The sequence below is a fragment of the Caretta caretta genome, chromosome 3 (genome assembly GCF_965140235.1).
Source record: "Caretta caretta isolate rCarCar2 chromosome 3, rCarCar1.hap1, whole genome shotgun sequence".
Taxonomy (NCBI): Eukaryota; Metazoa; Chordata; order Testudines; family Cheloniidae; genus Caretta; species Caretta caretta.
Genome location: NC_134208.1, coordinates 105,432,685 through 105,449,521, shown reverse-complemented (window position 1 = coordinate 105,449,521; position 16,837 = coordinate 105,432,685). Strand labels below are relative to the sequence as shown.

Below are 16,837 nucleotides of genomic sequence, written 5' to 3'. Positions count from 1 at the left end.
TGTGAGACTTAGAGTCAAATCAGGGGGAGGCAGAGGGACACTTCAAACCGCAATTCCTACAAGCCAAAATAAGCTAGCCAGCCTCCTGACAAGCCCAAACAAGGCTCATCAAGGACAAACACATACTGAAGTTCACGGAGACCTAGAGGTGGCTCCCGAGGAACCTCCTATGACCTGTGAGGTGGGTTAACAAACTCTTAAGGCTCACTGGGGAGTCTTCCCTCATGGAGATCTCAGCTGGGTCACAGAAAAGGCAAGGACACCTCCTGCACTCCACCCCCACACCACCCTACAGATTTCCTATAGTCTGCAGGAGTGTTCCTTTCCCATGGGACTCAGGAGCATGAATAGTAAGAGCAGGAGACTTGAAGGCAACAAAAGAGGGGGCTCATTGTCCCCATGATCTCACACATTGTTCCATGTGTGGAGGTGTAGTCATGGTGTTGGAAGCTCTTGAAGAATCAAGAATAACTCATCAAAGCTGATGAGCCATAGTGCTATTACTATTTAATATCTTAAGAACCTGTCAAAAATCTTGAGCTGTGCCCTAGATATCACAAAGCGGGAAGGAAAACAGACTTGAAAATTCTGAACCCCTCTACTTTTAGGGTGCCACAGTTCAGAGCTAATTCACTTCAAACTGGGAGATAGGGGAAGGTTCTACCTCTGCTACAGTTCTAACCCACCAATTTTGAGGCCAATGCCAAGAAAGAGAGGAAAAACTGGGCTTATAATGGAAGCTCGTTTGCAAGCTTAATTTTGTGGTGGCTTTGTTGCCCCTTATTAGTGCCTTTCATCCCTATGGCTCCTCCAGCCCTTTCATATACACGCAAATGCACACTTAACAAGCTCTAAGCCTTATTCTGCACAAATGCTGCTACCTCTAGAGTGGAAAGAAGCCGCTGTTAAACAGCAAACAGCAATAATATAACACAATTTAAGAAAGGAATGAGGGAGTATATTGTTTTCAGCTGAAACTACATGAAGAATAAGTTGACCAGGCTTTCTTTAAGTTTTTCATTCTGTGGAGCCCTTTACAATGAAAGATCATCTCTTGAAGCTACACTCATTCACAACACCCCAAAAACTTGTTCTGAATGTCAGAGTGTTGAATGTGTGGACCATTAGGAAGGACTCTGAGAATAACTAGTCTGTGAACTATTAAACAAGCAAAAATCTTGGGTACCTGCTTACTTGCTTCTTTATTTCTAGTTCTTAGTTACATATATACTGTGTGCCTCACTGACACTTTAATAGAAATTGGAGACCACTGACAGGGTAAGAAAGAACTAAACTTACTTTTACTCTCCTTACAGCATAGGTATGGCCAATGAGGTTGAATAGCGGCTGCCGTACATTCCTCAAATCCCAACCTTTCAAACTACAGTCAACTGCACCAGTTACCAGCACATTCTGATTAAAAAACAAAAACAAAAAAAAACCACATGCAGACATATTAGAACAGGGTTACTATTAAACTGCAATGATAAATATACAGCCTTTGAGGTTCCCAGTGTACAGTCTAAAAAGACAATGGTAGGTTTCAGAGTAGCAGCCGTGTTAGTCTGTATTCGCAAAAAGAAAAGAAGTACTTGTGGCACCTTAGAGACTAACCAATTTATTTGAGCATAAGCTTTCGTGAGCTACAGCTCACTTCATCGGATGATTGTTACTCGCACATCAGTACAGCTGAAAAGACATTGATGTGGCAGTAAAAGACCTTTACTCTTTAAGAAAAGTAGTTCACTTAGGCATGTTTACTGTAGTTTAGCACAACACATTATACCTCATCATATTTGCACCAGTCACAGCTCAAGATCTCAGCCTCGTGGCCTGGAATCACTACTTTGACTCCTGGTGTCTTCACATCCCAAATTCTTAAAGTCTGATCGCCTGAAACAAAGGCATCATTGATGAGCCAAAGGTAATTGCAGGGAGTTTTCCCATTATAACTCTGAAATACTTCAAAATTACCAGTACAAAAAGTGACAATAATTTGCTCGGCCTTCTACAAAAAATCCTGGCATGAATCAGTTACAGTCTAAACAAGAATGACTAATTATACACAAGATTCATTGAGACACACACAAGAAATGATTAGGGTTTTATCATTTAATTAACAAGATAATCAAACCTAACACCTAGCTTTGTTTTTATCACTAGCACCCTCCGTTGCTTTCTCAATTTGAGTAGATTTCGTAAAAAGGGTATGGGGTAAAATTTTCAAAAGGGCCTAAGAGTATGTCTACAGAGATCATGTAACACATGGGGTTCTCACTACATAAGGCAGGATTCACTGAAGATTATGTGATCAAATAGCTCCCGCCCTACTAATTTTACTTGCTGTAGTGGGACACATTTCATTTGGGTTTTAAATATCTCAGTGATACAATAATGGGCTTTCCGCCCCAGAAAAAGCTATTTTATCTTTGAAAGATGTTTTCCATCAGATAATACAGATTTTAAGAGGTAGCTTACATTTTGCAACCCAGACTACTTAACAGGACACTTCCCATTTTTGTAAGAGAATCAATCCACAAATACACGTTTTGTTTGGTCCATTACTTTTGTAGTTAATCAAAGAAGCATTTTTAGGACCAAAGATATTTGGAAAACCAGCCCATTGAGCCAACAATAATTTTGGCAGAATATAAGCAATGTTGCTGGTGGTAAAAAAAATTATGCCTGACCATATGAAATAGCCATTATTTTTGACCTAGTAATCTGGAGATAACACAGCGCAGCATATACAGCTTTGGTGCCGGCCAGAAACAGTATTATCAATGGATGGCACTACTTCAGAGAGGAAAAATCATACATTATAAAGTGACCTTACTACTGAGCCCTTTGCCCAATGGAAGAGTCAGCACTAAAGCCAAAACTGGCTCCCCGTTTCCCCAGCTCAGTTGCAGGGAGAAGGACTCACAAATAAAACATTACCCTTTTAAAAAAAAAAAAAAAACTTGGGCTGATAAACATTTGTAAGATGGACAGAACAGAACAAGGTTAAAGACTGTTTGAAGCATACCAAGTACAATCATATTCATTAAAAGTCATCACTAACTAGCATTCCAATATTAAGCAAACCCAAAGATCCCCAAAAGTTTCCAATAAAAATGCATGCATGCATGCATTCATTCATTCTACTTTTAGTAACAAGTCACCGCTATTAGACAACAGATTTTTGCTGGTCTATTGGGTGGTTATTGAACACAGACTTGTCTGTGTATTCTACTTGATTCACCTTAAACTTTATAAACGTGTTAAAATAAAAAATGAAGATAATTAAACATCCATGCACTCACCCAAAGTTTCCTAAAAAGAGATCCTAAACACAAGTGTAAAATTCATCCCCATTCATAGAGCTGGCCAATGCCTATATATCACATAAGTCCCACTAAGGGACTAAAGTTTACGTTAGACATAAATGATGCGCTGGCTTTATGCTGGCTTTTTGTCAAAGGCTGTTTTCCACCCAAACCTATAACCCACAGTACATAAAGTTCAGCAAGACAAGAACCAGTTAGTGCACTCAATGCCAGACTGTGCCGAGACAGAATGGTCACAATTCAGCAAGGCTAGATACTTAAGAGATTAAAGAAAATAACTGTCCTGAAGGCAATACAGCTTCAAATTAGTTTTCAAAGAACCAAATACTTCTAGCTGAAAGGTTTTTACTTAAATAATGAAACTGGCTTGGTAAATACTACTGTCAGGAATCTGACCTTACTATAACTGGTTGCTACATAGGAACAAACTGGATAAAAGTGGTTTTAATCCACTGAAGGAAGAAGTTACCAGTAAAAAGCCATAAACACAAATATCCATGTACAGTATCTCAGCAAAACCCAAATAGAATTTAGCATTTACGATGGTGTTGTCCATCCAAAGAACACTACTTAACATTAATTCAGTTTCTTTTTAAAGGCATGCTATGTACAGAAAATACACATGCTAATTAATGCACCTTATTTTTCCCCCTCTTAAAAGTTTTCAATCTCTAAATACTTACCATTCTTTCTGGCTAGTAACTGCCATTTGTAAAAACATACAAACATTCAAGGTGCTTTCTGGCAGTATTTGTGTTTATATTTAGCACATAAAATGCCTATAAATAAGCACAAGTAAAGAAAAAGAGCACTAATTTTATGAGTAGAAGGCAGCCTTTGCAATATAAGCGTATCAAAATATATCTTTTCAGGAACTTATGTCTGCCTCACCTCCCATCACCACGAAAATTTGAGTCACACTTTGGTTTTGTTGGAAACTGGGTAAACCCAAATAGCCTGGAATTTAAATTTGATTGTCCAAGGGTTGTTTTGCCTTGGGGAGCCACTTCTGGGGTGGAAATAAAGCAAAATCTGATTGTTATTACATCTCCTTTCTTGACAGAAACACCTGAAGACTGGAGAATGTGATGGCTTAGCAAGCCAAAATTGGGTCCAGAAACATTCACAGTGTAAACCACGTTAACAGAGAAATTATCTTGCAGATCACTCCCCTCTCATTTATGACCACTTGGGACTTTATCCTCCCCTTTTTGCAACCATAAGATACAACAATTATTTGCATGGAAGTGTCTTTACATATTTTAACTTTTATTGTTAGCTTAGATCGTGGTGGGCAAACTATGGCCCGTGGGCCACATCCGGCCCTCAAGCTCCCATGGGCCATGTGGCTCCCAGAACCAGCAGCTTGTCTCCCCTCTGGCTCCTACACATAGGGGCAGGTGTGGGGCTCCGCATGCTGTCCCCGCACCTCCCATTGGCTGGGAACAGTGGTTAATGGGAGCTGCAGGGGCAGTGCCTGCGGACAGGGCAGCATGCAGCATAGCCGCCTGGCTGCGCCTCCGCATAGTAGCCAGAGGGGGTACATGCTGCTGCTTCCGGGAGCCGCTTGATGTAAGCGCTGCCCAAAGCCTGCACCCCTGAACCTCTCAGTCCCAGCCTGGAGCACCCTCCTGTACCCCAAACCCCTCAACCCCAGCCCCACCCTAAAGCCCACACCCCCAGCTGGAGCTCTCATCCCCCGCCCCAGCCCGGAATCCCCTCCTGCACCCTGAACTCCTCATATCTGGCCCCACCCCGGAGCCCGCACTCCCAGCCAGAGCCCTCACCCCCTGCCACACCCCAACCCCAATTTCATGAGCATTCATGGCCCGTCATACAATTTCTATACCCTGATGTGACTCTTGGGCCAAAAAGTTTCCCCACCTTGGCTTAGATTCTGAAAAGAAGAAGAGCCCACACCATGTAAAAGTTTGGGAACCTCTGGGTTACACAATCTGGTTAGTAAAAAAATATATTCAAAGACTCTAGGAAGAGATATTAACATTTTCAGAAAAGTAAATCTCAAACACAGACACCCCACCCCTTACTCCTTGGTGACAAGAACAAAGCAGTCAGAGATGGCATACAAGGGTAATAGTGCTGTCAATCTCTCATACATAAGTGTGCTGAATACAGGAGTTTACAAAGTATACAGACTGAATTTGTTTGTTCACTTGTAAACCAGAAAAGCTGCAGTTCCAAACCTTCTCTCTCAATGTATGCAAATTTCACAGTAAAGACCACACCCTTCCCATAGCACCAGACCACTTTCCATCCTGCGTTTGCAAAATGACTCCTTGAGGAAAGACTACAATGAATGGAGCTAAAACCCTGATGAATGAGGGAGAATCTTGCAGAGCATACATACTACATGAGACAATCTTTTATTTTCCTTACACTCATGACCTGTTAAAGCTGTAATGAAAACAGTCTGTACTTACCCTACTCATTAAATGTAATGACTGCATTAATTATATATACATGAATGCAGCATTAAAATTGAAGTGGTCGAAGATAAAGGCTAGCTATTATGCTAAGCCCCACTGGGCTTTGTCCAGTACAGCACAGACTCTTCATTTCCAAGTTACCAATGCTGTGCGGTATTGGACACCATCACTGTTATGTAATTAGAAAAAAAAGATACTTGTTAGTTCCTCTTGCTGGCAAATTTAAAGGACAATAAGAATTTGTTGACTCTATAAACTATGATTCTATAGTGAATTAAAAGAACCAGGCACAATCTATTGCTCTGCAGTGGTTGAGGGTCATTGAGCTGAACTGATTTACATTTGGCTATACGCTAATGATGCGTGCATTTGGCACCTTCATGTGCTAGTCATCACTTTGTTCTCCAGGTAGAGAGAGAGAGAGAGACCTTCTGGACAAACGATATAATGAGTCATTAAACCCTTTTAGCCATCAGGCTGTTATTTATGTCATGTCTTTAATCACATTTTCCACATGATTGGTCTTTCGATGTCAGCCAGACATTTATTGGGCCCCTGAGCTGATGCAGCATGTCCACCTGATCTCCCAGCTTATTTTATCAGCTCAAACTGCTATTGACATCAGAATAGAATTTATTTACATACACAGAATTAACAGCTCCTTTTTGTTAATATTTTCAAACAACAACAGGTAAGGGGCAATCAAATAACTAGCTAGAGTAGAAACCATTGCACACGATAATAGCAACACTGTGAAATGCCTCACACATCTTTCAAAATGTGAAATGCAAGTGTATTAGCTACTAAATAAAAGTTAATGTAATTGAAATACCAGTCAGACATACTCCATTCTCCTGTCCACTCCACACCAGTTGAATCTTGCTGCACACAGATATGACTTACTTAATTTGAGGACTTTTAATCAAACTAAATATTTCTCAGGTAGCATTCATTCCTTTTTTCATTTGGCTTACATTTCAGCATGGCAAGGGACCCCCCTTCTTTCCTTCTGCTCCCCCATTTTCTTAAAAGAAAAATAATACATTGAAAATGAATTTATCATCCCTAGAACCAAGGAACTAACAATATCAGCTTGAGCCAAATATAGAATAATTCAAGCTCTCTCAGGTAGCTGGCAGTGCCTCTCAATATAGACCTGGAACAAAACTCACTGGTCCAGCCTAGGGCCTTTTTTGAGGAGTGAACCTTCCTCCCCACCCCAACAGCAGTCACAAAAAGAAACTAGATAAGAACAAACTTATTTTCACTTTTCCCCCCAAGAGGACTGAAACCCAGAGGAAAAGAAGTGTACAATAGTTGTTCTTCATCTATTTCAATAGGAGTGCCAAATGCTTAACAAAACACTTCAAAGTTAATTAAGTTTGTATCAGGACTAAACTTTTGTCTAAATTGTGGAGTAAGTAAATTGTTAACCACAGAGATCACCATTTTCCTAACAGGTAAAAATCAACAGGTGTTGGGACATGAAACAACTAATTTCTGGCTTTAAACTCTGAGACTTCATGGTGTGTGTGACTGCGCATCACTCAAACGATTCATCTAAAGCATTTCAGCACTCTTCTGGTTGAAGCTGAAGAGGGAGGTAGGAGGGGTCCAGAAAATGGGCAGAGGAAGAAGTTCAAGTATTCCCTTCCATCCCAATTCTAGTCAAAATTTCTGTGTGACAAGTTTTCAGGCCAGCACTAGTTCCTAGTGAAAAAGTTTATTGACCTTTTATTTTCTGTTATTAAGTGTAAGGATCCTGAAAATCTAAAATGAGGATCCCCGTCTCCTATTCTCCTCCACCACCACAACTGGAGAAAACCTCATGCCACAGTAGGTGTCAGTTGGCTCCAACAACATCCTCTATCCTGAGTGTAAGGGCAAAATGCCTTTAACCACCCAAAAAGTGAAGTGATCACCTCTCAGTGGTTTGAGCTTTGGCCTGCTAAACCCAGAGTTGTGAGTTCAATCCTTGAGGGGGCCATTTAGGGATATGGGGCAAAAATCGGGGATTGGTCCTGCTTTGAGCAGGGGGTTGGACCAGATGACCTCCTGAGGTCCCTTCCAACCCTGATATTCTATGATTCTATGAAAATGCACTGTCTGAGATGCTTTAGGAAATGCCATTTGGACCTAAGAACAAGAAACCATCAGAGTTGTTCATCTGCTGGACAGAATAGCGATAGATGTGTCATTGCTAACGGCATGAAAAGCTCCATTATATATCTACCATTGTAAAGCCATTTTGTAAAGATTTAAAATAATAAAAAAACTGAAGGATACTTCTTCATATAAAACCCTCTGCTTTTTATTCAAGTTCCTTGATTACGTTAATTTATTCAGTAGAACATATATTTTATTTGGCTATAAAGAGGGAGATATAACAGTATTCTGAGTGCATCAGTTTCTTTCATATGACGACTCTGGGTATGTCTACACTGCAGTTAAAAACCCACAGTTGGCCTGTGCCAGCAGGCTCGAGCTAAGGGGCTATTTAATTGCATAGTAGATGTTCCAGCTTCGGCCTGAGCTCTGGGACCCTCCCACGGGGCTTGGACCAGCTGCAGATTTTTAACTGCCATGTAGACATACCCCTTTTTATCTTTTATTTGCAATATAAATTAGTAAAGGCTGCAACTGAAAATTTAGCACCCAATCCAGTACCTACTGAACTCAGTGGAAAGATTATCACAGAGTTCAACAAATGGGGTCCTTATGCATAATTCCTCATGCCCCTGTAAATACTAGAAACACCCACTGAAATCTTAATTATGCATCCAACATGTCTGGCAGGAAGGAGCAGGGTATTTTGTTTTAGTAGCCTGATTTAAGTTATACCTGGACTCTGCAATCACTTACACATGTTTCTTTATGAACAAGAAATCCCACTGATATCAATGTAATTACTCATGTGCCTAAAGTTAAATAGATGTGTTATTCTTGTGTCTGCAAGACTAGGGCTTAAGTACCATAGACTCAAATTTCTCTCAAAAACAAACAAAACAAAATATCTTAAAATCCGGTTCTCTTTCACTTTTCCCTAGTAAGCAAGAAAACAATAGTAATGCAATGTTCCTATTTGTGTTCAAGTATCTTAACTTTTTGACTAACATATTACATTATAGGATTTTTATTTCACATCTGAATTATAAAAAAAATTGTATTGTGTATAAACACAAAAGTCAAGTTTGTGAAATCTTACCACAATTAGTTTAAACCTCCTCTAGCTATACTACACATGTAATTGCTATAAAGATCAGATTCAGATGTGCAAAAGTTTACTTCTGAAGCCGCTAAGACAAACTTTCCAGTGACTGCAACTACCACAGGAGCCATCCCAAAGAGACACTGATTGTAAACTACCATAATCTCAATATAATATATGGTATTTCATAATCAATGTCTCCTTGGAATTGTTCATACAGCAGCTGTACTAACTGGAAGGTACGGGTTAGTGGACTGTCTCAAGTTTGAAATGCCTAGCTAGGTGAGTTCAACCTTTGACATTTGACATTGCAGATCAGAGATATCATCATGAAGGCTGAGCCTTTTGAAAGAGACCTTAAAAATGAGATATTGGAGTGAAATTTTTCAGAGAGTTTGACAAACAATGCCGTTTTGGTCAACCCTAAACTATTTGCACATTTGACACAGTTCGGTCATTCACGAAGTGGACAGACAAGTAGCTGTGGCTAAGCCTCCCGCACCTTACAACCTTTAGTCCAGTGATTAGGACACTTGCCTGGATCAAATTCCTGCTCTGAAACAGACAAGAAATGGACTTTTTTGATTGTCAGAATTTTCAGTCACATTTCAGATTCAGTTGGACCTAAACCAGGTTATTTTTTCCTCAATTTTTCAGAACTGCCAATGCAAAAAATCAGTTATTCACCCAGCTCTCGTCCTGACAGCTTTTATGGAAATTACAAAAAGCACCCCACACTTTTTAAGATTAGGAGTTTTCCCAGCCGGCTTTGGCCAAAATTTCACCAATCCCTACGCTACCGTTGAGTGTTTTGTGCCAAACGGCTGCATTTCAGTGATGGTGTGCACAGCGTACAGAGAGCCCAATCCTGTAAAGAGATGCACTGTTGGAAGACACACAGACAGGTGCTTCCAAGATATGACAGAAGTGGCTCTGCAAACCACCTGGAACCACTCTGCAGGTCATTGCTTAATTATTCAGGGCTGTCAATTAATCGCAGTTAACTCACACGATTAACTGAAAAAATTAATCGCAATTAATCACAGTTTTAATTTCACTGTTAAACAACAGAATACCAATTTAAATGTATTAAATATTTTGGGTGTTTTTCTACATTTTCAAATATAATGATTTCAGTTATAGCACAGAATACAAACTGTACAGTACTCACATTATTTTTATTACAAATATATGCATTGTAAAAATGATAAACAAAAGAAACAGTATTTTTCAGTTCACCTCATACAAGTACCACAGTGCAATCTCTTTATTGTGAAAGAGTAATTTACAAATGTAGATTTTTTTTTTTACATAACTGCACTCAAAAATAAAACAATGCAAAACTTTAGAGCCTACAAGTCCACTGAGTCCTACTTTTTGTTCGGACAATCGCTAAGAGAAATAAGATTGTTTACATTTACAGGAGATAATGCTGCCTGCTTCTTATTTACAATGTCAGCTGAAAGTGAGAACAGATGTTTGCATGGCACTTTTGTAGCCAGCGCTGCAAGGTATTTATGTGCCGGATATGCTAAACATTTGCATGGCCCTTCATGCTTTGGCCACCATTCCAGAGGACATGCTTCCATGCTGATGATGCTCGTTAAAAAAATAATGCGTAAATTAAATTTGTGACTGAACTTGTCAGGGGAGAATTGTATGTCTCCTGATTTAAGCTTTACCCACATTCTGCCATATATTTCATGTTATAGCAGTCTCAGATGATGACCCAGCATGTTGTTTGTTGTCACAGAATCACAGAATATCAGAGTTGGAAGGGACCTCAGGAGGTCATCTAGTCCAACCCCCGGCTCAAAGCAGGACCAATCCCCAATTTTTGCCCCAGATCCCTCAATGGCCCCCTCAAGGATTGAACTCACAACCCTGGATTTAGCAGGCCTATGCTCAAACCACTAAGCTATCCCTGCCCCCCACTTTAAGAACACTTTCACTATAGATTTGACAAAATGCAAAGAAGGTACCAATGTGAGATTTCCCAATGATAGATACAGCACTCGAACCAAGATTTAAGAATCTGAAGTGCCTTCCAAAATCTGAACAGGACAGGGTGTGGAGCATGCTTTCAGAAGTCTTAAGAGAGCAACACCCCGATGCGGAAACTACAGAATCTGAATTGCCAAAAAAGAAAGTCAACCTTCTGCTGGTGGCATCTGACTCAGATGATGAAAATGAACACACGTTGGTCTGCATTGCTTTGGATCATTATCGAGCAGAACCCATCATCAACATGGACGCATGTCCTCTAGAATGGTGGTTGAAGCATGAAGGGGCATATTAATCTTTAGCACGTCTGGCACAAATATCTTGCAACACTGGCTACAACAGTGCCATGCGAATGTCTGTTCTCACTTTCAGGGGTCACTGTAAACAAGAAGCGGCCAGCATTATCTCCTGCAAATGTAAACAAACTTGTTTGTCTGAGTGATTGGCTGAACAAGAAGTAGGATTAAGTGGACTTATAGGCTGTAAAGTTTTACATGGTTTATTTTAGAATGCAGTTATTTTTTCTACATTTGTAAGTTCAACTTTCATGATAAAGAGATTGCACTACAGTACTTGTATTAAGTGAATTGAAAACTACTATTTCTTTTATTTTTACAGTGCAAATATTTGTAATAAAAAAATAAATATAAAGTGAGCACTGTACACTTTGTATTCTGTGTTGTAACTGAAATCAATATATTTGAAAATGTGGAAAACATCCAAAGATATTTAAATAAACAGTATTCTATTATATTTTAATTGTGCGATTAATCACTATTAATTTTTTTAATCACTTGACAGCCCTCATTATTATGTGCATTAGAACAAATAAGAAACTCACTATCAACAGACAATTCTACTTCCACTGTCCAAGCTGAGTCAAATGGAAATGGCCAGCATGAATGATGAAAAGTAAATCAGATTTTTAGAAAACATTAAAATTTTTATAGTCTAAACTGTTATAAGAAAGATTGTGCATGCATGTGTGTTTTGACTGCATCTCTTGAATTTAAATAATAGAACTGAAGTGACTCATGTTTAGGTCAAAACCAAAACACACTCAGGGCTTGGCTACACTTGTGAGTTACAGCACAATAAAGGAGTCCCGGGTGCACTAGCTCACTACCCGTCCACACTGGTAAGGCACGTAGAGCGCTCTGACTCCACGGCTACAGCCCTGCTGGTACTTCACCTCAGCAAGTGGAATAACGTTTGCTGCGCCCCCGCTGGAGCACCGCGGCGCCAGTGTGAACGAGGTGTTGCATTATTGCGCTCTGATCAGCCTCCGAAAACGTCCCATAATCCCCTGAGGTCAAGTGGCCACTCTTGTCATTGTTTTTGAATCGCTGCAGGAATGCGGATATGCCCTTTGAAAACTCCATTTCTGACAGCCGGCTGCTTATCTGCTCCAAGACAAAGCAAGCCATTAGTGTGGAATGCTATGTGTGAGAGAGAGAGGTGGGTGGGGGGAGGGAGGGGGTCTGCTGCTGTCTGAATTTACAAGACAACATGCTGACATGCTCTCAGCCCCCCAAAAACCCACTCTCTCTCCCCCCATGTGCACACAACACACTCCCTGTCACACACACCCCCCATTTGAAAACCACATTGCAGTCACTTGCATGCTGGGATAGGTGCCCACAATGCACCGCTCCCATTGCTGCTGCAAGTGCTGCAAATGTGGCCACACCAGTGCACTTGAAGCTGCCAGTGTGGACACACTGCAGCGCTTTCCGTACTGCGCTCTCCGAAGGCTGGTTTAACTCAAAGCACTCTACATTTGCAAGCGTAGCCATGCCCTCAGACTTCAACGGGGCAAGACCATGCCTTTTGAATGGTTCTATCAATGGTCCCACTATGTTTTCCAAGTATTTAGTTGCAGTGAACATATACACTGTAGTCCCAAATCCCTATTCAAATCACTTTGCAGTCCTTCATTTGATCCCAAAGAGACTCAACTCTTTTTTTTTTTTTTTTTGTTAGCAGGATCTACAAAACTGGCAGGAGGCAGCAAAGGTAAAATTGCTGATCTTCTTTCCTGAGGACAGGGCACAGCAATACATATCAGTATATTATACTTTAGGACAAATGGTCTACTGCTACCATGGTTTTGGAGGCAGTCTTTTAAAGATATGTTAGAATACACAAGAAAACATGAAGCACATTTTAGCAGCCAAAAACAAAAAATTATGAATGGGAAGGGGAGTTGTATAAATGCAATAGTGTGAAAAACTGCCTCAGGATCACTGAAGTGAAGCAAGTGCTAGATAAATGCTGATTCCAGTTGAGAAACCAAGAGAAGCAATTTAAGGATCACAACAGAACCTGCAAATCCATTCCATGGCTATGAATTTCTCTCTTCTTCTTCCATTTTAAAAAATATGATACACACCACCATCCGCTGGATGGACAAAGTGAGAAATAATTCAATACAATGCAGGCTCTTTTGATTTGAATGCCATTTTACTATAATATTTACCTGAAGCAGATGCAAAACAGCCTGGGATGTGTGGAGACCATATAGTGCTGTAAATGATGCCTTCATGGCCTTTAAAAGTGCATAATGACCGCCCCACAGTTGGGTCCCACTAAATAAAATGAAAAACAAAAGTCTGCAGGTGGAACATAGCAATACTTAAATCCAATTATTTATTTTGGCCTAAACACAACTTTCCAAGAAGGCTAATTAAAATGTACACTTTTATTCTACTGCGATTTATGTACAATAAAAAGAAGAGGTTTTCATATACGCATTCACAGAGAAACTAAAAAAAATTATGCAAAGAGACCAGAATATCTCAATATTTTTATATTATATAGCTGTAGATATAAATATAATATTTTTTATTGTGTCCATCAAACAGTAACTGGGCACACAACAAAACTGAAAATATTTCAATTACCCTTTGAAATGTGTCTGGTCTTTCTGCCATTTAGATATTTTGGGACTAACGGGCATGCACACTTCTATATTAATTAGAAACAAGAGTATCTAAAACCCCATCTTACAATGAGTTTAGCCCAAAATCTCCCAGGGATTTCTTTGGGAATTATATGTCATGGTGGACTGCAGGATCTTCCCTTTAACATACATCATTGAAAGAACTCGTGTGTTTTGAAAGTATGCAGCTATGAAGGGCAATGCAGCAATCCAAATTAAAAATAAATAAATAAAAAATGATAGCATCAGTTTAAATAAAGAGGAAAGCAGAAGGAACAGAAAACTGCATAAGAGAGGACACTGTTTCTCAACACAAATTAAGAACTGCAAGTTCCAAAACAAATCACAGTGCTGACCTTCTGTAAAAAACAGACGTACCAATTTGGCAGTTTGATCCCATGAACCAGACACCACTAGCTGTTCTCCTCTAGTTTGGCTCCAGTCAACACTGTAAACCTATAAATATTACAACAGCTTAGTTTAGAACAGCATAAATCTCCAATTTTGATACTCTGCCGAGCCAGAGTTTCATAAAGTGTACCTGGATTTTTAGTTTGTAACACAATCAGCTGGAAATGTGCACATCTGGCACTAAAGAGCAGTCATGAAGCCACTTAACTGTGCAGAAAATTAAATTTAACATTTCAAACAGTTTTTCTTTAGGAGTTCTGCTTTTTGTCGTATATAGATACCAAACAACTATTCCTCTTAAAACTAGGACTAATGAGGAAACAAGTTTGAGATGTGTTATTTATTTGTTGTGGAAAGATTCATTCGTCACTTCTTAGCATATCTCTACACTGCAATTAAAAACCCACACCTAGCCCATGCCAGCTGACTCAGGCTCGGGCTAAGGGGCTATTTAATTGCAGGAGAGATGTTCCAGCTTGGACTCCAGCCTGGTCTCTGGGACCCTCCTGTGACGCACTCTATATATAAAAAGAAAAGGAGGACTTGTGGCACCTTAAAGACTAACAAATCTATCTGAGCATAAGCTTTCCTGAGCTACAGCTGCATCCGATGAAGTGAGCTGTAGCTCATGAAAGCTTATGCTCAAATAAATTGGTTAGTCTCTAAGGTGCCACAAGTACTCCTTTTCTTTTCACGGATACAGACTAACACGGCTGCTACTCTGAACTCTATATATAGAGTGTGAATATAATGTAACTAAAATATGCTTCATGCAAAAGGTCTCTTGTAAAGTATCATTACAGAGCTTATAATCTACTGAGTGTGGTCATCCTATTTGTATAAATGTATCACTCTTGTATCTGAAACTAGAAATATGAAATATAACTCTGAGGGCCTATTGTAGTTATGCAACATGTGGGCCATTAATGGTGGTTTGGAATCTTGATGGCTCCCATCAACCAGGACAATTGACTGTGGATGGCTCTGTTTGCAGGTAGGTCTTCCTGTGAGTCAGGCTGGGAGGAATGAAGGCTTGGGGTCTCACAGGACATGTGACCATGTCACCTGAACTGGAATCCATCTTTAATCTGGTGCTTTTCCACTGAGAAGGAGGGATGGGAACCCAGAGGGACAAAGGATTCCCACCTTATGCCAAAGATATATAAGTGGGTGGAACAGAACAAGGGAGGCAGCCATCATGAGGAATCCTCTAGCTACCACCTGAGCTGGAACAAGGGCTGTACCAGGGGAAAGGATGGTGCCCAGACTAGGAAGGTGTCCAGCTCCAGTCTGTGAAAGAAACTTACTGAAACATCTCTGAAGGTGAGATTTTATCTGTATTCAGTTTTTATTACTGTACTAGACTTAGACTGGCATGTTTTATTTTATTTTGCTTGGTAATTCACTTTGTTCTGTCCGTTACTACTTGGAACCACTTAAATCCTACTTTCGGTATTTAATAAAATCATTTTTTACTTATTAATTAAGCCAGAGTATGTATTAATAGTTGTGGGGGCAAACAGCTGTGCATATCTCTCTATCAGTGTTATAGAGGGCGAACAATTTATGAGCTTACAGATTTGTTTAGGGTTTAGACCCCATTGGGAGTTGGGCATCTGAGCGTTAAAGACAGGAACACTTCTGTAAGCTGCTTTCAGTTAAGCCTACAGCTGTTAGGGGACATGGTTCGGACTTGGGTCTGGGTTTCCAGCAGGCTAGCGGGTCTGGCTCAAACCAGGCAGGGCACTGAAGTCCTAAGATGTCTGGGAAGGAAAGCAGGGGCAGAAGTAGTCATGGCATATTAGGTGGCACCTCCCAGGGTGGTTCCGTGATCCAACCCGTCACACCTCCCACCTCACAGGGTCCCAGTGCCCGAGCTGGAGCCCAAACTAGAACGTGTACCGCACAATTAAAAGCCCCTTAGCCTGAGCCCAGTCAGCTGGCACAGGCCAGCAATGAGTTTTTAATTGCAGTGTAGACGTACCCTTAAAGAATTCAAAATCTCATTTTTTATTTACACAAAGTGAAACAGAACTTTATAGTTGGCCTGTTTGGACACTTATTGGTATGTTTAATAGAGAAATTTAAAAGCTGAACTCATTACATAGAATTTTATACCTTTGAAACTCTTCTCTCTCATGTTATATAAAACAAACCTACATTAGATGAAAGTTCAAGTTGCAAAGTCGAGCACCCTAAAACCTAGGAAATGCTGCAATTAAGGTTGAACACACAATCTTATAAGGCATGTGCACAAGGCAGGCAAATTAACAGTCTCCTTGCCTAGGCAGTCCCAGTCTTTCCCATCCCTCTGTTCAAGAAAGTCCTGCTCAGCCCCATGCATCCCACATGGCTTTCCTGTGCCAAGTACAACCCACCTGAAATCAGTGGGTTTGTACTCAGCACAGCTAAGCCATAGTACTGCAGACACAACTAAAAGCAAGAAAATCCCAAATTATAGCCCACTTCTCGACTGTACTCTAATGCCCACACAGCA

At 40.2% G+C, this 16,837-nt stretch overlaps 1 protein-coding gene across 2 annotated transcripts in view; it reads right to left on the bottom strand.

Annotated features, from left to right (window-relative positions):
- PEX7 (peroxisomal biogenesis factor 7) overlaps positions 1–16,837 on the bottom strand; it is an 80,705-nt gene that overhangs the window by 51,285 nt on the left and 12,583 nt on the right. For both annotated transcript variants that reach the window (XM_048844435.2, XM_048844436.2), the window contains exons 4-7: positions 14,308–14,385; positions 13,468–13,576; positions 1,787–1,893; positions 1,300–1,413 (exon numbers count right to left, since the gene is read on the bottom strand). In XM_048844435.2, coding sequence (XP_048700392.1) covers positions 1,300–1,413; positions 1,787–1,893; positions 13,468–13,576; positions 14,308–14,385 — 408 coding nt within the window. The remainder of the gene's footprint in view (positions 1–1,299; positions 1,414–1,786; positions 1,894–13,467; positions 13,577–14,307; positions 14,386–16,837) is intronic.